Source organism: Ictidomys tridecemlineatus, chromosome 7, assembly GCF_052094955.1.
Source record: "Ictidomys tridecemlineatus isolate mIctTri1 chromosome 7, mIctTri1.hap1, whole genome shotgun sequence".
Classification (NCBI taxonomy): Eukaryota; Metazoa; Chordata; class Mammalia; order Rodentia; family Sciuridae; genus Ictidomys; species Ictidomys tridecemlineatus.
In genome coordinates this window covers 139,266,786-139,294,448 of record NC_135483.1, presented here as the reverse complement: position 1 = coordinate 139,294,448, position 27,663 = coordinate 139,266,786, and the positions used below count along the sequence as shown (strand labels likewise).

At 38.3% G+C, this 27,663-nt stretch overlaps 1 protein-coding gene across 9 annotated transcripts in view; it reads right to left on the bottom strand.

Annotated features, from left to right (window-relative positions):
- Positions 1–27,663, bottom strand: part of Myo3b (myosin IIIB) — a 505,529-nt gene that overhangs the window by 247,172 nt on the left and 230,694 nt on the right. For all 9 annotated transcript variants that reach the window (XM_078017569.1, XM_078017565.1, XM_078017563.1 and 6 more), the window contains one exon: positions 2,882–2,961. In XM_078017569.1, coding sequence (XP_077873695.1) covers positions 2,882–2,961 — 80 coding nt within the window. The remainder of the gene's footprint in view (positions 1–2,881; positions 2,962–27,663) is intronic.

The following is a 27,663-nucleotide window of genomic DNA, read 5'->3' as shown; positions in this document are numbered from 1 at the left end:
ATGTTTCCAACTAAAATCAAAGAGGGTGATGCTCAGCCTTTTTTGTTTTAGCTCTGCTCCTATAAATGAATGTCTAATTTTGATGTCTTTTTAACTGCCTCACTTCTGCATTTATTTGTGTTTTGTTGGTGCTGTTTGAAATGACCCCCGAGGTATAATATGGAAGCACCTGTTCACCATTCCTAAGCACAGTAAGATTGCGTGGTGCCTCATGGAAAAAGGTACGTGTTCCTTGAGCTTTACTTGGGCATGAGTTTTTGTGCAGTTGGCTGAGTTCCATGACACAAATGCTGCAATAGAAGTGCTCTTTTACATAAAGAAATGTTGGATATCGGGACTGGAATTGTGGCTCAGTGGTAGAGTGCTTGCCTAGCATGTGGGAGGCTCTGGGTTTGATCCTCAGTACCACATAAAAATAAATGGAGATATTATGTCCAACTACAATTAAAAAATAAATATTAAAAAAAGAAATGCTGGATATAATTAATTATTTACCATAAGTATATAATAAAGAAGATAGCATTAAACCAAAACATAGAAAATGAGATTACGCATTGACCTGTTGACTCTGACCAGTGTCTCTCAGAAACCTCACCCTCTATTTTTCCAAGGAGCAATGGGGTCAGTGTTTGCTGATTCAGTGACTGCAGTAACTTACAGACTAGGACTTTCAGAAATACTGAGAATTGGCTGCATTTAATATGAACAAAAGTTTAAGTGTAAGATCAGGAGACTCTGAGAACCCCTCCATGTTTCAAAAATATGAAATAGAAAGTTCCAGAAATAAACAATTCACAAGTTTTCAATTGTGCACCATTATAAATAGATTGCCATCCTTCTTGGTCCTGCACAGGATATGACTCAGATTATGTAAGTCCTTTCTAGGGGTCCACATAATCCCTGTTACATAATATTCTTTCATGAAGTAGCAAGGTTGAAAAGTAGAACATAAAAATGGATCAGAATAGCAATGTGGGTACAAAAATTATTATTAACAAAAATCTCTTGATTTCCTGCTATGTGCAAGTAAGTCTTTTATTCTCAGGAAAAGTAAGGATAAATATATACATACGTAAATATATCTATATTAATTTAGGGAGAATATTCAACAGTATTATGTGTGGTTGAATTGCTTATTCTTTATTAAAATTAATATTTTATGTGAAAAATAAGGAAATTCAGAGATGTGACCTGTATCTTTCTCTATCAAGGTAACTATTTTGGGGGTTAATACATAGTCTTCTCTGACCATTGGGGGATGTATACAAAAACCCCCCAATGAATGCCTGAAACTGTAGATATTACCACAACCCATACATCATGCTTTTTCCTATACATACAAAACTATGATTAAGTTTAATTTATTTATTAGACACATTTAGAGATTTAAACCTGTTTTAGTCAGCTTTTTCATTGCTGTGACTAAAAGATCTAGTCACTGTAGAGGAGAAAAAGTTTTACTAGGGGCTCACAGTTTCAGAAGTCTCAGTCCATGGACAGCAGGCTCCATTCCTCAGGATTCAAGGTGAAGCTGAACATCATGGTGGAAGAGCGTGGCAGAGGGAAGCAGCTCACATGATGATGAGAAAGCAGAGCCAGAGCTCCACTTGCCGGACACAAATATATACCCCAAAGCCAGAACCCCAATGCTCACCTCCTCCAGCCACACCCTACCTGCTTTCAACTACCACCCAATTAATCCCATTAGGTGATTAATTCACTAATTGGTTAAGGCTCTCATAACCCAACCATTTCTCCTCTGAACCTTCTTGCATTTTCTCACACATGAGCTTTTGGGGGATACCTCATATCCAAACTATAACAAACCCATAATTAATAATAAAATTGAGTAATTATGACAATATACTTTAAAAAATGATTACTCCTGTCTTTTCACTTAAAGGAAGTATTTTACAGCTTCAAGAGAAGCCTCATGACACTGGTCTGGGCATATTCAAATTACAAACATCCCACTACTCATGCTTTGGAGCTATTAGGTTAAAATAAAGGTTACTTGAACACAAATCCTGATTCAATTACTGTGATACCATGACAATTGATCTGATAACTGAGGTAACTACCAAATACCTAATGTGCAAGTAGAACATACTGTATGGAAACATTGGACCAAGGGATGATTCACATCCTGAGCAGAACCAAGAGGGATGGCCTACTGCTTAGAATGGTGCACAATTTAACACTTATGAATTGTTCATTTCTGAATACTCCATTTCATGTTTTTTGACCATGGTTAACTAAAAGTAACTGAAATCATGGAAAGCTAAACCATAAATCAGGGGGATTACTGTATATGCAATGAATATCAACCAGGCAGCCGTGGATATCCTGGCTAACCATTAGCTGGTAGGGCAGAATTGTTAAAAAAAAAAAAAAAAAAAAAACATACTTTACAGCTGGATATTTATGAACCCTCTAACCCCTTACACACACACAACCAGACAAAGTATACAACTCATGTTTCAGAGAGCAGAGTAGAACAATAGGAAAGAGTTAGATTTTTTTCCTCCAGATTTTATTTTATCTCTGTTATCCTCCTCTGCAGGCTGATGATAGTCTCAAGGACATGTGTTTTATCTCTTTCAAGGTGGATTTTATTTTCAATTGTCATTATCTTGTATCTTAAGTGGTCTTTCTGAGAATCAGAATCATATAGATTCTATGAGGTTCTTTTTTTTTTTTTTTCAAATTTCCTAATACCTGATTTCCCATATAGATTCAAACTCTCTACCATACTACCAGACCGCCCAGACAGCGGGCTGAATGAAGGGAACTAATGCCATCCACGGCAGCTTTCTCTGCAGGGTAGGAACAACCGCTCTCCCCCACACCCACACATCATTGGTGTGAATTTTCTGCTCACCTTAGCTCTCCCAGAACTGAAATGCGGAGGCAAAGATCTTGAGGCTGCTATTATCTTGGCTCTTGACTGGGCCAAATTACCTGAGCAAAAAAAAAAGATAAAAAACTTAAATTGAAGGAAAAGTTAAGGAAACTCGATCATGAGTGAATTCTCCCTTTGTGTTTTTATCTTTTTTAAAAAAACTTTTCAAATGATCTATTTGAAAAAATTTGAATTTTGTAACATCAATTATATCAATTATAATAATTACCTTTAGACTGTAAGTAATTTTAAATAATTTATAAAATAAATTGCATTTACATTAGTTTTACAAGCAACAAAAAGTATCTAATTTACAAACATAGAAGGAAATTACTTCAACAAATAAAGAATATGTATGAAAAGCCTACACCTAATATCATGCTCAACAGTGAAAAAGTGCCAGCTTTTCTTCTAAGATCAGGAAGGTCTAAAGTAGTACACTCACTATTTCTATTTAACAAAATACTAGAAGTCCTCACTAGAAGAATTAGACAAGAAAATCACCTAAATCAGAAAATAAGTAAAATTATTCAAGATTATGTCATCATAGATAGCATAATCTTATGGAAACCCTGAAGAGTCCACATTAAGAAGATAATGTGGCTGGGGATATGGCTCAGGCGGTATAGCATATGGCCTGGCATGCGCAGGGTGCTGGGTTCAGTCCTCAACACCACATAAAAATAAAATAAAGATATTAAAAAAAAAAACAGAGACAGAAACACCTTTAAAAAAAAAGAAGATAATGTCAGCACTAATAAATGAATTTAACAAATATGCTTTATAGAAAATCAGCCTACAAAAATCAGTCATATTGCTCTACAATAACAATAGACTAAATGAAAAAAATTAAGAAAATAATTAAATTTACAATAACATAAAAAAGAATATAATACTTAAGCATAAATTTAATCAAACTGCAAATTCAATATGATCCCTATCAAAACTTCAATGATATTTTTGCAGAAATAGAGAAAAAAATTCCCCCAATTTTTTTGGAACCACAAAGGGTCTCAAAAGCTGAAATGATCTTGAGAAAGATAAAAACTGGAGGCTTCACATTTCCTGACTTCAAAACACATTACAAAGCAATAGTAATCAACACAGTATGGTACTAGCATAAAGACAGACACATAGACCAATGAAACAGAGTGCCCAGAAATAAACTCACATATCTATGACCACATATCTATGATCCTTGACAAGGGTGCTGAGACTGTAGTCTGCATGCTAAAGAATGAAAATGAATTCTTATATTATACACAGAAATAAATTAAAAATGAATTAAAGACTTAAGCATGAGGCTGGACACAATAAAACTCCTAGAAGAAAATAAAGAAGAGAAGCCTCATGACACTGGTCTTGGCGATGAGATTTTGGGTATGACACTAACAGCGCAAGCAACAATAGAAGAGTTAGGCTACATGAAAGCAATGCTTTTGTGCAGCCAAAGCAAAATCTACAGGGTGGGAGAAAACATTTGCAAGCCACATATCAGATTGGGGTAAATATTCAAAAGACATAGGCACACCTACAATTCAATAGCAAAAAAAAAAAAAAAAGGTAACCCAATCAAAATATGGGCAAAGGAATTGCATAGACATATCTCCACAGAAAGCATATATGGCCTCAAAGGTATGTGAAAAGATGTTCAATATCCTAATACTAGGGAAATTAAAATCAATTCACAATGAAATATTACATTGTGGCTGTTAAGATAGCCAGTTATAAAAATAAAGCTTAAAAAATAGAAAATTATAAATGTTGAAGGTGTGGGGAAAAAAATGAACCTTTTACACTATTGGTTTAGAAAACATACTATGGCAGTTTTTCAAAATTTAATAAGAGATCTACCAAATCATCCAGAAATCTCACTTGAATATTTATCTCAAATCATTGAGAACAGGATCTTGAAGAGAGATTCACACTTCATATGCATTGCACCATTATTCACTATTATGCAGAGGTGGAAACAAATAAGTGTTCCTTATCAGATGAATGAATGGATAGAGGAAAATGTGGCATATACATACAATGGAATATTATTCAGTCTTAAAAAAGAAGGAAATACTGTCATCTGTTAAACATGGATAAATCTGAAAGCTTTAGATTTATTTCAGTGAAATAAACCCATCACAGAAGAACAAATATTTCATGACTCCACTCAGATGAGGTATATGAGGTCGTCAAACTCGCAAAAACTGAGAATAGAATGCTGACTGCCAGGGGCTAAGGCGAGAGGAAATGGGAATTGATGTGTGCTGAGTACAGAGTACATTCATGCAGGTTTTAGAGACCTGCTTACAACAACACACATGTGGTTAAGGATATTGCACACTCAATAATACGCTAGGAAGGGAGATTTCATGCTGTGTGATTTTTACTACCAAAAAAAAAAAAAAACAGAGCCTGGCTACTCATTGAATGATATGAATATGAATATGGAGAAAAAAGATGCTGGTGGGAATTTTCCCATTAAGATGCTGACAGGGAAGGCCACTGTGAAGATTTGAGACAGGGGCACTGATTCTCAGATGAAGTAGTAAGGGTCCTGTAGGGGAGGAAAAAAGACTTTTCTCCTCAGCCATCCTAGTTTCATGGCTGAGGCCCTCAGAACAAAAGAAAAACATGCAAATGTAATTAACATAAGTTTTATAAAACACTGGGAGACTTAATAAAGAAGTGAAATAGAAAGTGTGAAGAAATATGATAGAAAAAAGAATATGCTCTAATAGTGTAGGTCAAACATACCTAATCTGAAATTCCAAAATTCATATGCTCCTAAACCTGAAATTTTTGAGGCTGATCTGATGCTACAAGTTGAGAATCTGCCCTCTTAAACTTTGTTCCATGCACAAAGTTGTTGTTGAGATTATTATTATTGTTACTGATGCCAGGGATTGAGACCAGGGCCTGGCAAATGTTAAGCATGGGTTCTACCACTGAGTCCCATGCACAAAATTATTTAAATTTATTGTGTAAAAAAGAGGGTGGGGTTGGAATTCAAAAGGTAGAGTGTTTGCCTAGCATGTGCAAGACTCTGGATTCAATCCCTTGCACCATACACTCACACACGCACACATACACACACACACACACACACACACATATACACACATATACACACACAAATATATGTACATATGTAAAATATTCATCATAAACATATAAACATATTCTACATTAGATGTTTATATAATGTAGAATATGTTTATATATATATATGAATACATATATATCACTATATTTATATCATTCATATTAATACCTAGATATATATCAGTATAAATTTATTATTATATAAGTATATGTGACATACAAATATACATACATAATATAAAATTACCTCCACACCATTTGAATGAGGTTTTGTGAAACATGAATGAATTTTGTCTTTAGACTTGGGTCCCATGCCCAAGGTATCTCATTATGCATATGCAAATATTCACAAGTTAAAAAAATAAACATTCAAAATCTTAAACATGTCTGGTCCCAAGCATTTTGGATAAGGGATATTCAATCTATATACAACTATTTGTTGTGATCAATTGACATAGATCTCAAAGCAAGAATAGAAAGCAAGAGAAGGCCAGAGAATCTCACCGAGTAGTCAAATAAAAAAGAAGAGAGAGAGAGAGAGAGAGAGAGAGAGAGAGAGAGAATAAATGAAGGGTGCTGCTGCTTTTACCTTTGAAGGCTCAGAATGTCCTCTCAGACTCTCTTCTCCCCTCCTGGCTACCACCTACCCTTTATCAGACCAAGTGTGTGAAGAGATTTGTTTGCATTTTTACCCACAGTGTCATTTGATTCTGAAGCAAAATAAAAAGTTGTCAAAGAAAGGAAATGCTGCAATTTGTGCATATGCAAGATGCTCGAGATTTCAAAGTTTTAGCGAGTCTAGCACAAAGATGTCCAAATGTTTTCTCTGGCGATATCTTCAGAGGCTAAACTGTGATTAATAGCCCAGAAAGAACCCTTTGAAGCGGGATTGGTGACATCAAAGTCGTAATCCAGGGGTGGCAGGAGCTCTATAATGAGTGGGAAGCATTTTAACACATTTCAAAGGATTTACAGCATGAATAAACAATAGACCTCAGCAGATGCGCCACACACACCTTCCAGAAACATAACCTATAAGAAGTTTCCATTTTAATTTAAATGTAAATACAGTGTTCACACTCCTTTCAAATGTTAAGCATCCTCCCTGCTTCACCCCCAGATAGCCTCTTCCTGGCTAAGCACTCCTCCTGGCCCAGAACCCCCTCCTCTTCCAATTCTCAGAAATTGTGACTGTATCTGTGCAAAGAGAACACGGAAGTCAGAGGCCTCTGGTGGAATTTTCATCCTATGCAAGGAACTGGGTTAAGAGAGAATCTGAAAGGGAGTTTACAGGCAATCCCACATGATTTCCCTGCTTCCATTTTAAAGGGAAAGAGATAGGGGATCTGAAGACAGAGCTGGTGCTTCTAAAAGATGGCAATTTCCCACCTTCTTCCTAAGATTTTCATCTCTGGGGAAACACTTGGCACCGTCATTTCATCTTTAGTTGTTTCTTAAAAATTGCCCCCAAATGTTGGACTGTTGTTTTAAATAATCTAGGGTTGACTTTAGTCTCCCTCTGCTGCCCCCTCTGGGCTGACCTGACTCGGTGCAGGGCACTGGTGAGTAGATAGACATTCATTTGGGAAATAGTCCTATTCTCTCTCCAAACAAGAAATACTAATTTATGATTGCACAGTAATGCTGAAATGTCAAAAAAAAAAAGATGTTTCAAATTGCTACAAATACAAGGAGTTGTAAAAAAATTCAAATCTTCAGGTCATGTTATAAGATTAAGTCATCTAAGTAGACTGGAGGATTAAAACTTTTACCTCACAGTTAGCTTAGATGCCAAGAATGGACATCATATCTTATTGTCCACATTATAATAACTATAATACTACTCCTGCCTCCATTAGCATCATTAGCATGAACTTTTTTGGGGGGGGGGGAACGGGGGGGGGGAGTCGTGGGGTGGGGGAGAGTGTCCTGCCCAGGCAAATAATGATTATTTACTTCCTGAAAGACTCAACAACTCTTTCATATAAAGTGTCATCTATGACTTAAAAATTTTTTAAAAAAAAAGAAAAAGAAAGTGTCAACTGTTAGTTGATGCACTGTGGTTCTATAAATCCTTCTTTCAAACCCCTCACCTTCCTGATTCCAGCAATACTGGACTGCAATAGTGTGATCCTTACTCAATCCTAATCAAAGGCGCTCACTATGAAAGACCTGCCTAAATCAAAAGGCTGTGAAGGGAAGGAATCAAGAATATATGAGAGAGTTGGTAATGTAGTTTTATTTCTCAAAAAATTCTGACTTTGGCTTCCTTTCTCCAAGGCACTGGCAAAAGTCTGAGAGGTGGTCTCCCTCGCTGCTGTAAGCAAAAAAACTGTGCTTTGTCTCATAGAGAGGTTGGGTTAGGACAGACCTATGCCATAATAATACTTGCAGTGGTTGAAATATTGTGGCTAGCAAAATGCAAGGTGTTTAATTCAATAGCTCTATTAAAACACATTATAGAGCCAGGCAGTTCCCAGCAGCTCAGAAGCTAAGGCAGGAGGACCATGAGCTCAAAGCCAGCCTTAACAATTTAGCGAAACCCTGTCTGTAAATAAAATATTAAAAGGACTTGGAGATGTGGCTCAGGGGTTAAGTGCCCCTTGGTTCAATTTCCCGTACCAAAACAAAACAAAACAAAACAAAAACCCAAAAAACAAAATCACACTATAGAATTTTGCATGTTAAAAAAAATTTTTAGTTCATCTTTACATAACCATCTATCCTAAATCTATAACAAGGACTTGCTCAGATTTGATATTAAAGAAACTTAAGATAGCCATAAAATATGACAGAGCTGCAGGAGGCCAACTGGAAGAAAACGTATGATGTTAGATTTCTGTCTTGCCGTGTTTACTTTTCCTCCTGACACTTATCTGTGGCTCTAAGGGTTAATGTTAATAAGTGGGCAGAGCCGGGTAGAAGAGTTCCCAGTCCACATGGACACAGCCTAATCTCTCATGACAAGAACAGGGATGATTTATACAGAGAAAAGGGGCTGTGGTTTTGTGAAGGAAGGAATCAAGAATACATAAGAGGGCTGGTGATATAGCTTGGTGGTAGAAGGCTTGCCTGGCATGTTCCAGGGGTCCTGGGGTCTAGCTTCAGCACAGTGGGGGAGGGGGAATAACCCTTTCTCCCATCTGTTCTATTAAAGGAAGAAATGCACAAGATAAGAAGTCCATTCTTTTCTAAATACATAACTTTGCTTTTATCATGCACGTGGGAAATTTAAAGACCAAAGAAACACCTTCTCCATTTTGGTATTGCTTTCTAATTGGCAGTTGTAAGGAATTGCTACATAATTACCACATCCAAACTATCTGCTTGAAGGATTATTATTATTATTAAGAAAATAAATAATATCTTAAAAGATTTGAGACCCAGAAATCTCAAATTACAAAGCTGGAGAAAAACTAGTGATTTTTTCCTCCCTCCTTAAGCCTTAAAACTTATAAATAGGATGTCAGCCCAGCAAACAATTGGTCTAGTCCCAGACTGTTACCAGGAGGTAAGCAGGTTTTCTTTCCTGACACAGTAAATAGTGAATTGCTGTTTTCTGTATCTTTTTGCTACAACAGCAGAAGTTTCCAGTTCAGTCTGCCTTAATGACAAGAATTTCCTCTTAGAACCAAATGAAGGAAGTTCATCCCCTTCTTTAATCTTATTGTTTTGTTTTATTTTAGTTTTAGTTTTAATCTATTATTGGAACCAGAGTTGTTTTACCACTGAGCTACATTTCCAGTCTTTTTATTTTTTGTTTTGAGCTAGGGTCTTACTGGGACTTTATTAATCGCTAAGGCTGGCCTTGAACTTAAAATCCTCCTGCCTCAGTCTCCCAAATCAATTGAATTACAGGCATGCACCACCATGCCTAGATCATCCCTTGATTGATTGATTTTGATGGTGTTTGCTTGGGAAAACATGACTGCCACAGGACATAATGGATGATCACAAATGTACTATAGCCTAAACTGCTGACATCTGCCTAACATCTACCCAGAAGACCTGACACATTCCAACAAATGAAAAGAAATCCATATATCCATATCTGTCATCATCCATGTGTCACTGAGGTATGCAAATGGCATATTCCAATGTCAGAGCAACAATATTTGTAAAAAATATATTAAGGGTCTCCTATGAGTCCTTCTTTTTCCTGGAATTGAACCTAGGGGTACTCTACCACTGATTTAAAGTTTTTTTTTTTTTTTTTAATCTTAAGACAGGTCCTTGCTAAGTTGCCCAGGCTGGCCTCAAACTTGCAATCCTCATGTCTCAGTCTCCTGAGAAGCTGGAATTATAAGTGTGTATCACCACACCCAGCTGCTTCTGTGGATCTTACAAAGATGAATAAAATAGTTCCCCACCACTGCCAGGGAGAGATAGCCTAGAGAAACTGTTAAGGGAAGGAGACAGGACTTTAAAACAATTCATTGCAATTTGGAGCAGAAAGTATTCTAATAAAACTCTAAATAAAATGACGCAACAGAAGGTAAGATTTCCTGAGAGAATGAGAAAAGACCTTGAAGAGTTGGCAGTGGACTACAAAGCTACACTTTGAAGACTTAACAGGAGTTTGACAGGAGAGGGAATAGATTTTATTTGAAAGACCTGAGCAAGAAAGATGCAGAGTGACAATCTGGAAGTTCCAGAGGGTTCCAGAGAGGTTGTATGGCAAAATCCCAGAAAGCATCTCATTTTAAAACTAGACATTTAATAATAACATTAAAACATTCATTATTTTACCCTTTAAGCATAAACACAAGCAATTCCTTATCAATGAAAATAGTGGGCAGTTTGGGGAAACCACAGAAACCACAGAAAAGGAAGAGTTTGCTTAGGCATCATAAATCACTTGTGGGACCATGAACAAAAGCTTTGCTTCACTCTTCCAGTGGCCTTTAGGCGCAATGTCCATTCATTGTGTAGCTAAAGGTAAGTGATTTGTCTAAAGCTACTAGAGCACTCGTGCCAGTTAATTTGTATACAGTGCTGATGACTTCAAATTCTTCCGTCGAATCTTGTGAGTTAGGTAGTTACACATAAAGAAGCGACATTTCATATCCCAAGACTAGCATCCTAAATAAAATGTCCAGGCAAGAGAGAATAAATATTATATATAGGATATATATATATATCCCTAAAAATTCTGCTTAACACACCTTACCTATTGATAGGGGGAGGGGGGTGAATACCATGACTCCCCCAAATACCTATGCATCCTATGTTTTCAATTAAGACACCAAGAGCTACATGAAGCTTCAGAGAACAAGATAGTGTTAGCTTCCCTTTATGCAGGTTGGCAATTCAGTGCCTGGGAATGTAAACACTACCTTGGACCTCCATCTTTAGCATGGAAGCAATGGAAAGAACCCTAGACTTGAAACTGAGAAACAGATTCTCATCTCAGTCCTGCCATCAACTTAAGGTCCCGCTTGTATTACATGTCACAGGGGAGTTTGAGTAAATCGATGTTTTCTGCTCATGTACCATAGCATTCTGCCTTGTGGCCGGAGTGCACACATTTTGGGTCTGCACAAATTCATCTAGATCAAGGTTGGGGGGCATGGTGTCAAGAAGGGTGGAATCTGTTAGAGGGAACTTCAAGGAACAACATAAGGTCATTCTGCTGTCAAACAAAGATTGTGTAACACCTGAGGCCAGGACATGTGGGAGCTTTACTTGGTTGTAAATGAGAGGGTTAGTTACAGCAGTAAACAGTGCTTCTGAAAAAGCAATATCATGCTGAACAACAAGCAAACTAGTGAGGGTAATAACTGTTGGAGCCGCAGGGCACAGTAGTACATGCATAATCCCAGCAAGGCTGAGGCCGGGGATTGACAGTTCAAGGCCAGCCTGGGCAATTTAGTGAGAGCCTGTCTCAAAACAAAAAAATAAAAAATAAAAAAGGCTGCATATGTAGCTCAGTAGTAGAGTACCCCGGGGTTCCATCCCCAGTACTAAAAAACCCAAAAATTGTGGATGCAAATTGGAATTTAAAAAAAAAAGTTGAGTAATGGAGTAATGATAGGCTTCTATTCAGCTCTGAAATTCTATCTATGGTTGTTAAAAATATTCTGAAAGACCCCTGAGATGAGGGTAATAAGAAAAAATAGAGAAAATAAAACTAAAATCTGCAGAATGTATTATTTCTTAGCCTTTAGATAGGTGATAGAAGGGGAGGGGCTTATATAAATTGAGAAAACTCAGATAATGGTTTTGCTGAGAAAATGTAGATGGTTTTACCAAGGCCTGGATATTTGATTTGTCAATGGTCTCATCACAGCTGACCAGGAGCAAGCAGTAATGCTGTTTCTATGGTCTCTCCGGCTATTATACCTCGTCCCTCACTTTGCTCTGGTGGCTAAAATGAATTTATTCAGCTTTCTAATTTTTATGTCTTTCCTGTTCCTTAGCACTTGAGGAAGGGGACACAGGTTTAGCTTTTGCTTCCTCTTAAAAATGTTTTTAAGATACATGAATTCAAGGTTTGCATCTTCAACAATAGATACTTCATAGTATCTATTCTCCTAGTAAAAATTATGCCTCTTTCAATTTGGATATTAGCAAATATTAGCCATTTTGAAAAATTGGGTACTTATGCAAAGATAACTGCCAATTATATGACCCTTTTTTCTACTGAATCCCTGAAAGCAGCCCAAATTAGCTTTTGATCTGTAGATCAAGTTTAATTTTAACATTCATCAGTTCTTCTGCTTCATACCTAGGAAAGACAACTCCTTATCATTAACTCCTTTATAAAAGTGCCTAGTATGAGATACAGGTGTATATCCTTGAGAAAAACTACAGCAACTTGAGAATCCAGAAGTCAGAAGTAGCATACTGAGAAAGACAGCATTCCACGGAAAACAAAACTGGCAACATGCCTAATTAACCAGCATCATTCATAGCTACAATGCCAGAGGTTTTCCCTTTCACTTGGGAGGCTAAGGCATGAGAATCTTTAAATTCATGGCCAGCCTAGGCAACTTAGCAAGACCCTGTCTCAAAATAAAAAGGGTTGGGGATATAGCTCAGAGTTAGAACACTTGTCTAGCATGCACAAAGCCCAGGAGAGAAAAAAAAATCGATTACAACCTAAGTCCATAAGATAAGACTTTAGAAAATTTTAAAACTCAGTTATTCTGAATACTATATCACAATTCTATAAAACCAAGTTCTCAAAAAAGTGAGCCCATACTTGAGAAATAATGTAACTTTTATTTTTTAAAAGTTACATTAACTTGGGCTGAGGGTTGTAGCTCAGTGGTAGATCATTCGCCTAGCGCATGCGAGGCCCTGGGTTCGATCCTCACACCACATATAAATAAATAAAAAGAAAAGTATTGTGTCCAACTACAAATAAAAATAAATATTTTTAAAAAGTTGCATTAACTTGGTTTCTTTTTTTTTTCTTCTTTTTTTTTTTTTTGGTGGGGCGGGGCGCAGATAGGGTACTGAGAATTGAACCCAGGGGCATTTTATCACTGAGCTACATTCCCAGTCCTTTTTTATTTTTCATTTTGAGACAGGTGTCACTAAGTCTTGCTAAGTTGCTGAGGCTGGCCCCAAATTTGTGATCCTCTGGCTCCAGCCTCAAAGTTCCTGGGTTTACAGTCTTACACCATTGCTTGCACTTCATTCACTAACATACCTACAAGATTCAGTGAAAGAAGACTTTCTGGGTACTTTGTGAATTGGTAAACAAACAAAAAACCAAACACACACTTCTCTCTCTCTTTCCCTCTCTTTCTGGGTGATATATCGATAAATAGATACACACATGCACTCTGTACATACATATAGTATACGAGAAAACTTATCTTCTGTCCCTTCATATCTATAAGGTATGAGAAATGTGTGTGCATGGCTGTCCAGAAAACCTCTGGCAGTGTAGGATGTATAGAGCACAAGTCTTATAGCAGGTGCCGATTTTTAAAACTTCCTAAAGTCTTACCTTACAGATTTGGGATGTAATTACTTACTGTAATTAATTACTGTCTCTGCCCCTCCCTCCACCCCTTGGGCCTTGTGTATGCTAGGCAAGTGTTCCACCTCTGAGCTATATCCCCAGTCCATTTTATTTTGGGACAGGATCTTACATCACGCATAGGCTGACCATGAATTTAACGATCCTGCTGTCTCAGCCTCCCAAGTAGCTGAGACTATAGGTGTATGTCACTGCATGGGTCTCTGATTAGAACCTATTGAGGCCAGCAAAAATTATTTATCTGAAGAAAGTATTCTACAAGCACCACAACTGTCTGCTAATTCTCCAGCTGCAGCTCTATGCACTAATGTCTGGATCCTTTCAAGTCAAGCTACCTTATATTGGTATTCACCTCTAAATGGTACATGGATTCCTTTTAGAAGTCACAAGCTCTTTGAAGCCAGGCACCAAGTATCTATTTCTTTTCCCATTTATTAATTTTAAAAAATATTTCTTCAGGGCTGGGGATGTAGCTTAGTGGTAAAGCACTTGCCTAATATCCTTGAGGCCCTGGGTTCAATCTCTAGCACCACCAAAAACAAACTTTCAGCACCTGCTATAAGACTTGCAGTGTGCACTAAACATGACACTAAAGAATAAAAAGTTCATTGAAGACACTATGATGCCCAAGAATCTTTTAAATTATTTCTACCCTTGCCTCCTAGAGATGGATCATATCTACCAGCTCTTCACAAACTTCAGTATGACAGATTCTTCGTTCAGTCATCCAAGAACACTTATGGCTCATTATTCCGAGAAGGTAAGCAATCGTGAGCCATTTTGCAAAGTTAGTGCAACACCATGATGAGTAATACATTTCTGGTTTAAATATTTCTAGAGAATGTCTCATCAAAGCCAAATGATGCAACACTGAAAGCTACCCATGAATCTTATTAACACTGTGCCTTTGACTCCCCCTTGGATCTTAAGTGTCCCAAGGACAGGAACTAAGTCTACTCTATTTACCTGTCCCTAGTACTAAGCATTCAAGAAATGAGTCAATGAATTGTGTTGCAATACATTTTTATTTAACATGACATCCAAAGCTCTCTAGGAGCAGGCACTAGCTTACCTCATTTTTCTTCATGTTTCCTAAATTCTTAGTTGATCTCTAGGCATGCTCTGATTCTTTCATAGTTCAGACTCTTGGCTCAAGGTATTTGATGCCTACATTGCAGAGGAGCAGTGAGTGATTAAGAATTTGAATTTTGAGAGCTGCCGCCTGTGCCTGCAAGGTAGGCAGACCTGCGACCGACCGGCAGAACACGCCCAGCGGCCCGCCGGCGTGGTACACACATCACCCCAATTGGAGGAAGGGCCCAGCTGCCGCCCACAAGGTAGGCAGACTGCGCGACCCGGAGAAGGGGCCCAACAGCCTGCCGGCATGATAGACAGATCACCCCACAGCTGCCGCCCACGCCTGCAAGGGAGACTTTGCAACTATACAAGAGCAATATAAATATATAGGGGAAAATTTCAATAACACAACAGTTTCACCAAGCAGAAAGAAACGCGAGCAGTATGAAAAGACAAGAAAGGACCACAGCAATGCAGGTCAACGCAACTATAGAAGAGGTAATATCTGCAGCAGATGGAATGTCAGATAAAGAATTCAGGATATACATGCTTCAGATGATCTGGAGTCTCAAGGAAGACATTAGACAGCGAAATCAGACAATGAAAGATCACTTCGAGAATGAATTACATAAACAAATCCAAGAAGCAAAAGATCAACTATACAGGGAGATAGAGGTTATAAAAAAACAAACAAACAGAAATCCTAGAAATGCAGGAAGCAATAAACCAACTTAAAAACTCAAATGAGAATACTACCATCAGAGTAGAACACTTAGAAGATAGAACATCAGACAATGAAGACAAAGTATTTCAACTTGAAAAAAACATAGACAGCTCAGCAAGACTGTCAAGAAACCATGAGTAGAACATCCAAGAAATATGGGATAACATAAAGAGACCAAACTTAAGAGTCATTGGCATACAGGAAGGTATAGAGGTCCAAACCAAAGGAATGAGTAATCTGTTCAACGAAATAATACGAGAAAACTTCCCAGACTTGAAGAATGAGACAGAATCCCAAATCCTAGAAGCCTACAGGACGCCGAATGTGCAAAATCATAAGAGATCCACACCTAGACACATTATAATGAAGATGCCCAACATATAAAATAAGGAGAGAATTTTAAAAGCTACAAGAGAAAGGAAGCAGGTTACATTTAGGGACAAACCAATCAGGATAACAGCTGATCTTTCAACACAGACTCTGAAAGCTAGAAGATCCTGGAACAACATATTTCAAACACTGAAAGAAAATGGGTTCCAACCAAGAATTGTGTATCCAGCGAAATTAAGTTTTAGGATGGAAGATGAAATTAAAACCCTCCACGATAAACAAAAGTTAAAAGCATTTGCAGCTAGAAAACCATCTCTTCAAAACATCCTCGGCAAAACATTACAAAAAGAGGAAATAGAAAATAACAATGAAAACCAACAGTGGGAGGTAGTACAGTAAAGGGAAAAAATAATCAAAGAGGAAAAACAAAACATGTTAAGTAACATAAATAAACAAATATGGCTGGAAGAACAAACCAGATCTCAATAATAACCTTAAATGTTAATGCCTTAAACTCACCAATTAAGAGACACAGGCTAGTAGAATGGATCAATAAAAGATCCAACAATATGCTGCCTACAGGAGACGCATTTGATAGGAAAAGACATATATAGACTGAAGGTGAAAGGTTGGGAAAAATCATATCACTCATATGGACTTCGGAAATAAGCAGGAGTATCCATATTCATATCAAATAAAATAGATTTCAAGCCAAAGATAATCAAAAGGGATAAAGAGGGACACTACATACTGCTCAAGGGAACCATACACCAACAAGACATAACAATCATAAATATATATGCCCCAAACAATGGTGTAGCTATGTTCATCAAACAAACTCTTCTCAAGTTCAAGAGTCTAATAGACCACCATATAATAATTATGGGAGACTTCATCACACCTCTCTCACCACTGGACAGATCTTCCAAAGAAAAGTTGAATAAAGAAACTATAGAATTCAATAATACAATTAATAACATAGACTTAATTGACATACATAGAATATACCATCCAACATCTCAGCAGCACATGGATCCATCTCAAAAATAGATCATATATTATGTCATAGGGCAACTCTTAAAAATTATAAAGGAGTAGAGATAATACCATGCATCCAATCTGATCATAATGGAATGAAACTGGAAATCAATGATAAAAGAAGGAAGGAAAAATCATGCATCACTTGGAGAATGAACAATAGGTTACTGAATGATCAATGGGTTATAGAAGACATCAAGGAGGAAATTAAAAAATTCTTAGAGATAAATGAAAACACAGACACAACATATCAGAATGTATGGGACACAATGAAAGCAGTTCTAAGAGGAAAATTCATTGCTTGGAGTTCATTCCTTAAAAAAAGCAAAAAACAACAAATAAATGATCTCACACTTCATCTCAAAATCCTAGAAAAAGAAGAGCAAAACAACAGCAAAAGAAGTAGAAGGCAAGAAATAATTAAAATCAGAGCTGGGGCTGGGGATGTGGCTCAAGCGGTAGCGCGCTCGCCTAGCATGCGTGCGGCCCGGGTTCGATCCTCAGCAGCACCACATACCAACAAAGATGTTGTGTCCGCCGAGAACTAAGAAAAAATAAATAAATGTTAAAATTCTCTCTCTCTCTCTCTCTCTCTGTGCTCCCCTCTCTCTCACTCTCTCTTTAAAAAAATAAATAAATAAATAAATAAAATAAATAAAATCAGAGCTGAAATCAATGAAATTGAAACAAAAGAAACAATTGAAAAAATTGACAAAACTAAAAATTGGTTCTTTGAAAAAATAAGATCGACAGACCCTTAGCCATGCTAACAAAGAGAAGAAGAGAGAGAACTCAAATTACTAGCACACGGGATGAAAAAGGCAATATCACAACAGACACTTCAGAAATACAGAAGATAATTAGAAATTATTTTGAATCCTTATACTCCATTAAAATAGAAGATAGTGAAGGCATAGATAAATTTCTTAAGTCATATGATCTGCCCAGATTGAGTCAGGAGGATATACACAACCTAAACAGACCAATATCAATTGAGGAAATAGAAGAAGCCATCAAAAGACTACCAACTAGAAGGAAGGGAAGATGGCGGCGAAGGGAGTGCATCACCCCAGTGTGCCGCGTCACTGAGCCAGTGAAAGACGATATGAAACAGCTGAAGGATTTCTTGTTGGGAATTTTCAGTGAAATTGAGGCGCTGCAGAATCCAATGGACAGGTTTCCATCGTGCGAGGTTCGGCTGTGGGAGCTCCATTTCTCCGCACGGAGGGTCGCATAGCCCGATCGCTCCGCGGCTGGTTGTCTGTGGCGCGCGCTGGGGATCGGCAGGGTGCTGGAGCGGGAGAACAGCGAGGAGAGGGAGAACAGCGATACGGATTCGGGGGGCTCCCACCAGTGATACATCGGCAGCGCTTGGTGCTGAGTTCCGGTTTTGAGACAGAGGAGAGAAGCGGTGGTTCCAGCCACCGGTCTGACCACTGAGGAGGATGGCGGCCGCCATCTCTGAGAGATGATGTAATCATCCCATTGTTCTGCTGATCTCAACTCATTCAGCTACAGAACAGGTGAACTCAGGCTGGTATTTGCCTGCGTCTAGCAGACAGATTTCTTGCTCAGGATCAGGACTAGGGATCTTGTGGAGAATACTCTTGGAGGCTCGTGCCTGGCAAGGCGTGAGCCGGGCACTGAGCAGCGGGACTTGGGTTCCCGGGACTTGGGTTCCCGGGGCTAACCGGGCCCAGGTCTGAGGAATCTGCAGAGACTGCCTGTGAAGGCCAGCTCCGAGTGGAGCATGCGCTGAGCTTGGGGCGACTGGGTTCTGACTCCCGGGACAGTTTTGGCCTGGGGCTGGGGAGCCCGTGGGGGTCGCTCACTGGAGCCAGCTCCCAGCGGAGAGTGTATCGGGATCGGAAAGGCGGGGTTCTTGATACCTAAGCTGCTTTGGCCCAAGGCTAGGGAACCGGTGGTGACTGCTTCTCGGCCAGGGTCCTGCTGGATGCTGTGGGGGCAGAGTGGAGCTTCCACCTGTGCCCAGAGCAGGCCAAGTGACCCGCCGGCATGGTATCATGAAACCCCAAATGCAGCTGGGGCTGAAGAGAGAAGCCGCCCACGCCTAGAATAGGACCAGCGACCCACTGGCAAGACAGGCCAGGTAGCTTGCCAACGTGGTGGACACGTAACACTGAGGCAGTCGTGTCACACTGGTTGGAGTGGGGGTGGAGCAGGGTCGCCGCCCGGGTCCGGAGGGGGCTCAGCGACCCATTGGAGAGGTAGTCAGGTACCCCCATTGGGAGTGGGGGCTGTGCAGAACTGTGACCCACCGGCCTAGAGGTCTGCCAGCATGGTAGACACGTCACACCAATTGGAGTGGGGGCACAGCAGAGCCGCCACCCACATCCAGATCAGGACCAACGACCCCAGGGCGTGGTAGTTACGTTACCACAATTGGAGTGGGGTCAGAGCAGAACAGCCACCAGTGCCTGCAGTGGGGGCAGACCTGCGACCAATTAGCGTGGTAGACAGACCACCCTAATTAGAGGAGGAGCACAGCCACTACCCGCCCTGCAAGGGAGACTTCCCAACTATACAAGAGCAATATAAACAAATAGAGGGTAAATTTCAAAAACACAACAGTTGCACCAAGCAGAAAGAAATGCGAGCAGTAGGAAAAGACAAGGGAAGAAAGGACCACAAGCAATGCAGGTCAACTCAACTTTAGAAGAGATAATAGCTGCAACAGACGGAATGTCAGATAAAGAGTACAGGATATATATGCTTCAGATGATATGGAGTCTCAAGGAAGACATGAGACAGCAAAATCAGACAATGAAAGATCACATTGACAAACAAATCCAGGAAGTAAAAGATCAATTTCACAGGGAGATAGAGGTAATAAAAAACAAACAAATTGAAATCCTAGAAATGCAGGAATCATTAAACCAACTTAAAAACTCAATTGAGAATACTACCAGCAGATTAGATCACTTAGAAGAGAGAACATCAGACAATGAAGACAAAGTATTTCAACTGGAAAAGAACATAGACAGCTCATCAAGTCTGCTAAGAAACCATGAGCAGAACATCCAAGAATTATGGGACAATATCAAAAGACCAAATTTAAGAGTCATTGGGATACAGGAAGGCACAGAGCTCCAAACTAAAGGAATAAACAGACTATTCAGTGAGATTATACAAGAAAACTTCCCAGACTTGAAGAATGAGACAGAATCACAAATCCTAGAAGCCTACAGGACGCCGAATGTGCAAAATCATAAGAGATCCACACCTAGACACATTATAATGAAGATGTCCAACATACAGAATAAGGAGAGAATTTTAAAAGCTGCAAGAGAAAGAAAGCAGATTACATTTAGGGGCAAACCAATCAGGATAACAGCTGATCTCTCAATACAGACTCTGAAAGCTAGAAGATCCTGGAATAACATATTTCAAACACTGAAAGAAAATGGGTTCCAACCAAGAATCGTGTATCCGGCGAAATTAAGCTTCAGGATAGAAGATGAAATTAAAACCTTCCACGATAAACAAAAGTTAAAAGAATTCGCAGCTAGAAAACCATTTCTTCAAAAAATCCTTGGCAAAACATTACAGGAAGAGGAAATGGAAAATAACATTGAAAACCAACAATGGGAGATAGGACAGTAAAGGGGGGAAAATAGTCAAAGAGGATAACAAATCAGGTTTAGAAACATCAACAAACAAATATGGCTGGAAGAACAAATCATATCTCAATAATAACCCTAAATGTTAATGGCTTAAATTCACCAATTAAGAGACATGGGCTAGTAGAATGGATCACAAAAGAAGACCCAACAATATGCTGCCTACAGGAGACGCATCTGATAGAAAAAGATATTCATAGACTGAAGGTGAAAGGTTGGGAAAAATCATACCACTCATATGGAATGCGGAAACAAGCAGGAGTGTACATACTCATATCTAATAAAATAGATTTCAAGCCAAAGTTAATCAAAAGGGATAAAGAAGGACACTTCATACTGCTCAAGGGAACCATACACCAACAAGACATAATAATCATAAATATATATGCCCCAAATAATGGTGCAGCTGTGTTCATCAAGCAAACTCTTCTCAAGTTCAAGAGTCTAATAGACCACCATACAATAATCATGGGAGACTTCAACACACCTCTCTCACCACTGGACAGATCTTACAAACAAAAGTTAAATAAAGAAACTATAGAACTCAATAACACAATTAACAACCTAGACTTAATTGACATATATAGACTATACCACCCAAAATCAAGTAGTTACACTTTTTTCTCAGCAGCACATGGAACCTTCTCAAGAATAGACCATATATTATGTCACAGGGCAACTCTCAGACAATATAAAGGGGTAGAGATAATACCATGCATCTTATCTGATCATAATGGAATAAAACTGAAAATCAATGATAAAAGAAGGAAGGAAAAATCAAGCATCACTTGGAGAATGAACAATAAGTTGCTGAATGATCAATGGGTTTTAGAAGACATCAAGGAGGAAATTAAAAAATTCCTAGAGTTAAATGAAAACACAGACACAACATATCGGAATCTATGGCACACATTGAAAGCAGTTCTAAGAGGAAAATTCATTGCTTGGAGTTCATTCCTCAAAAAAAGAAAAAACCAACAAATAAATGATCTCATACTTCATCTCAAAATCCTAGAAAAAGAAGAGCAAAACAACAGCAAAAGAAGTAGAAGGCAAGAAATAATTAAAATCAGAGCTGAAATAAATGAAATTGAAACAAAAGAAACAATTGAAAAAATTGACAAGACTAAAAGTTGGTTCTTTGAAAAAATAAATAAAAATGACAGACCCTTAGCCATGCTAACGAAGAGAAGAAGAGAGAGAACTCAAATTACTAACATACGGGATGAAAAAGGTAATATCACAACAGACACTTCAGAAATACAGAAGATAATCAGAAATTATTTTGAATCCTTATACTCCAATAAAATAGAAGATAGTGAAGGCATAGATAACTTCCTTAAGTCTTATGACCTGCCCAGATTGAGTCAGGAGGATATAGACAACCTAAACAGACCAATAACAATAGAGGAAATAGAAGAAACCATCAAAAGATTACCAACTAAGAAAAGCCAAGGACCGGATGGGTATACAGCAGAGTTTTACAAAACCTTTAAAGAGGAACTAACACCAATACTTTTCAAGCTATTTCAGGAAATAGAAAAAGAGGGAGAACTTCCAAATTCATTCTACGAGGCCAACATCACCCTGATTCCGAAACCAGACAGAGACACTTCAAAGAAAGAAAAATACAGACCAATATCTCTAATGAACCTTGACGCAAAAATCCTCAATAAAATTCTGGCGAATTGGATTCAAATACATATCAAAAAAATTATACACCATGATCAAGTAGGATTCATCCCTGGGATGCAAGGCTGGTTCAACATACGGAAATCAATAAATGTTATTCACCACATCAATAGACTTAAAAATAAGAACCATATGATCATCTCGATAGATGCAGAAAAAGCATTCGACAAAGTACAGCATCCCTTTATGTTCAAAATTCTAGAAAAATTAGGGATAACTGGAACATACCTCAACATTGTAAAAGCAATCTACGATAAGCCACAGGCCAGCATCATTCTGAATGGAGAAAAATTGAAGGCATTCCCTCTAAGATCTGGTACAAGACAGGGATGCCCTCTCTCACCACTTCTGTTCAACATAGTCCTCGAAACACTGGCCAAAGCAATTAGACAGACGAAAGAAATTAAAGGCATAAAAATAGGAAAAGAAGAACTTAAATTATCACTATTTGCAGATGATATGATCCTATACCTAGCAGACCCAAAAGGGTCTACAAAAATGCTATTAGAGCTAATAAATGAATTCAGCAAAGTGGCAGGATATAAAATCAACACGCATAAATCAAAGGCATTCCTGTATATCAGCGACAAATCCTCTGAAACGGAAATGAGGGCAACTACTCCATTCACAATATCCCCCCAAAAAATAAAATACTTGGGAATCAACCTAACAAAAGAGGTGAAAGATTTATATAATGAAAATTATAGAACCCTAAAGAAAGATATAGAAGAAGACCTTAGAAGATGGAAAAATATACCTTGCTCATGGATAGGTAGAACTAACATCATCAAAATGGCGATATTACCAAAAGTTCTCTATAAGTTCAATGCAATGCCAATCAAAATCCCAACGGAATTTCTTGTAGAAATAGATAAAAGAATCATGAAATTCATATGGAATAATAAAAGACCCAGAATAGCAAAAACAATGCTAAGCAGGAAGTGTGAATCAGGCGGTATAGCGATACCAGACTTCAAACTATACTACAGAGCAATAGTAACAAAAACAGCATGGTACTGGTACCAAAACAGGCGGGTGGACCAATGGTACAGAATAGAGGACACAGAAACCAATCCACAAAACTATAACTATCTTATATTTGATAAAGGGGCTAAAAGCATGCAATGGAGGAAGGATAGCATCTTCAACAAATGGTGCTGGGAAAACTGGAAATCCATTTGCATCAAAATGAATCTGAATCCCTATCTCTCGCCATGCACAAAAGTTAACTCAAAATGGATTAAGGAGCTTGATATTAAATCAGAGACACGGCATCTGATAGAAGAAAAAGTTGGTTATGATCTACATACTGTGGGATCGGGCCCCAAATTCCTCAATAGGACACCCATAGCGCAAGAGTTAACAACTAGAATCAACAAATGGGACTTACTCAAACTAAAAAGTTTTTTCTCAGCAAGAGAAACAATAAGAGAGATAAACAGGGAGCCTACATCCTGGGAACAAATCTTTAATCCACACACTTCAGATAGAGCCCTAATAACCAGAATATACAAAGAACTCAAAAAATTAGACAATAAGATAACAAATAACCCAATCAATAAATGGGCCAAGGACCTGAACAGACATTTCTCAGAGGAGGACATACAATCAATCAATAAGTACATGAAAAAATGCTCACCATCGCTAGCAGTTAGAGAAATGCAAATCAAAACTACCCTAAGATACCATCTCACTCCAGTAAGATTGGCAGCCATTTGGAAGTCAAACAACAATAAGTGCTGGCGAGGATGCGGGGAAAAGGGCACTCTTGTTCATTGCTGGTGGGACTGCAAATTGGTGCAGCCAATTTGGAAAGCAGTATGGAGATTTCTTGGAAAGCTGGGAATGGAACCACCATATGACCCAGCTATTCCCCTTCTCGGTCTATTCCCTAAAGACCTAATAAGAGCATGCTACAGAGACACTGCTACAACGATGTTCATAGCAGCACAATTCACTATAGCAAGATTATGGAATCAGCCTAGATGCCCTTCAATAGATGAATGGATAAAAAAAATGTGGCATTTATACACAATGGAGTATTACTCTGCATTAAAAAATGACAAAATCATAGAATTTGGAGGGAAATGGATGGCATTAGAGCAGATTATGCTAAGTGAAGCTAGTCAATCTTTAAAAAACAAATACCAAATGACCCCTTTGATATAAGGGGAGTAAACAAGGACAGGATAGGGACGAAGAGCTTGAGAAGAAGATTTACATTAAACAGGGATGAAAGGTGGGAGGGAAAGGGAGTGAGAAGGGAAATCGCATGGAAATGGAAGGTGATCCTCAGGGTTATACAAAATGATATATAAGAGGAAAGGAGGGGTAAGACAAGATAATATAAATGGAAGAAATGATTTACAGTAGAAGGGGTAGAGAGAGAAAAGGGGAGGGGAGGGGAGGGGAGGGGAGGGGAGGGGGGATAGTAGAGAATAGGATAGACAGCAGAATACATCAGACACTAGAAAGGCAATATGTCAATCAATGGAAGGGTAACTGATGGGGTACAGCAATCTGTATACGGGGTAAAGTTGGGAGTTCATAACCCGCTTGAATCAAACTGTGAAATATGATGTATTAAGAACTATGTAATGTTTTGAACGACCAACAATAAAAAAAAAAAAAAGACTACCAACTAAGAAAAGCCCAGGACTGGATGGGTATACAGCAGAGTTTTACAAAACCTTTAAAGAAGAACTAATACCAATAATTTTCAAGCTATTTCAGGAAACAGAAAAAGAGGGAGAACTTCCAAATTCATTCTACGAGGCCAACATCACCCTGATTCCGAAACCAGACAAAGACACTTCAAAGAAAGAAAAATACAGACCAATATCTCTAATGAACCTAGATGCAAAAATCCTCAATAAAATTCTAGTGAATCAGATACAAAAACATATCAAAAAGATCGTGCATCATGATCAAGTAGGATTCATCCCTGGGATGCAAGGCTGGTTCAATATATGGAAATCAATAAATGTTATTCACCACACCAATAGACTTAAAGATAAGAACCATATGATCATCTCGATAGATGCAGAAAAAGCATTCGACAAAGTATAGCATCCCTTTAGGTTCAAAACTCTAGAAAAATTAGGGATAACTGGAACATACCTCAACATTGTAAAAGCAATCTACGATAAGCCACAGGCCAGCATCATTCTGAATGGAGAAAAATTGAAGGCATTCCCTCTAAGATCTGGTACAAGACAGGGATGCCCTCTCTCACCACTTCTGTTCAACATAGTCCTCGAAACACTGGCCAAAGCAATTAGACAGACGAAAGAAATTAAAGGCATAAAAATAGGAAAAGAAGAACTTAAATTATCACTATTTGCAGATGATATGATCCTATACCTAGCAGACCCAAAAGGGTCTACAAAAATGCTATTAGAGCTAATAAATGAATTCAGCAAAGTGGCAGGATATAAAATCAACACGCATAAATCAAAGGCATTCCTGTATATCAGCGACAAATCCTCTGAAACGGAAATGAGGGCAACTACTCCATTCACAATATCCCCCCAAAAAATAAAATACTTGGGAATCAACCTAACAAAAGAGGTGAAAGATTTATATAATGAAAATTATAGAACCCTAAAGAAAGATATAGAAGAAGACCTTAGAAGATGGAAAAATATACCTTGCTCATGGATAGGTAGAACTAACATCATCAAAATGGCGATATTACCAAAAGTTCTCTATAAGTTCAATGCAATGCCAATCAAAATCCCAACGGAATTTCTTGTAGAAATAGATAAAAGAATCATGAAATTCATATGGAATAATAAAAGACCCAGAATAGCAAAAACAATGCTAAGCAGGAAGTGTGAATCAGGCGGTATAGCGATACCAGACTTCAAACTATACTACAGAGCAATAGTAACAAAAACAGCATGGTACTGGTACCAAAACAGGCGGGTGGACCAATGGTACAGAATAGAGGACACAGAGACCAATCCACAAAACTATAACTATCTTATATTTGATAAAGGGGCTAAAAGCATGCAATGGAGGAAGGATAGCATCTTCAACAAATGGTGCTGGGAAAACTGGAAATCCATTTGCATCAAAATGAATCTGAATCCCTATCTCTCGCCATGCACAAAAGTTAACTCAAAATGGATTAAGGAGCTTGATATTAAATCAGAGACACGGCATCTGATAGAAGAAAAAGTTGGTTATGATCTACATACTGTGGGATCGGGCCCCAAATTCCTCAATAGGACACCCATAGCGCAAGAGTTAACAACTAGAATCAACAAATGGGACTTACTCAAACTAAAAAGTTTTTTCTCAGCAAGAGAAACAATAAGAGAGATAAACAGGGAGCCTACATCCTGGGAACAAATCTTTAATCCACACACTTCAGATAGAGCCCTAATAACCAGAATATACAAAGAACTCAAAAAATTAGACAATAAGATAACAAATAACCCAATCAATAAATGGGCCAAGGACCTGAACAGACATTTCTCAGAGGAGGACATACAATCAATCAATAAGTACATGAAAAAATGCTCACCATCGCTAGCAGTTAGAGAAATGCAAATCAAAACTACCCTAAGATACCATCTCACTCCAGTAAGATTGGCAGCCATTTGGAAGTCAAACAACAATAAGTGCTGGCGAGGATGCGGGGAAAAGGGCACTCTTGTTCATTGCTGGTGGGACTGCAAATTGGTGCAGCCAATTTGGAAAGCAGTATGGAGATTTCTTGGAAAGCTGGGAATGGAACCACCATATGACCCAGCTATTCCCCTTCTCGGTCTATTCCCTAAAGACCTAATAAGAGCATGCTACAGAGACACTGCTACAACGATGTTCATAGCAGCACAATTCACTATAGCAAGATTATGGAATCAGCCTAGATGCCCTTCAATAGATGAATGGATAAAAAAAATGTGGCATTTATACACAATGGAGTATTACTCTGCATTAAAAAATGACAAAATCATAGAATTTGGAGGGAAATGGATGGCATTAGAGCAGATTATGCTAAGTGAAGCTAGTCAATCTTTAAAAAACAAATACCAAATGACCCCTTTGATATAAGGGGAGTAAACAAGGACAGGATAGGGACGAAGAGCTTGAGAAGAAGATTTACATTAAACAGGGATGAAAGGTGGGAGGGAAAGGGAGTGAGAAGGGAAATCGCATG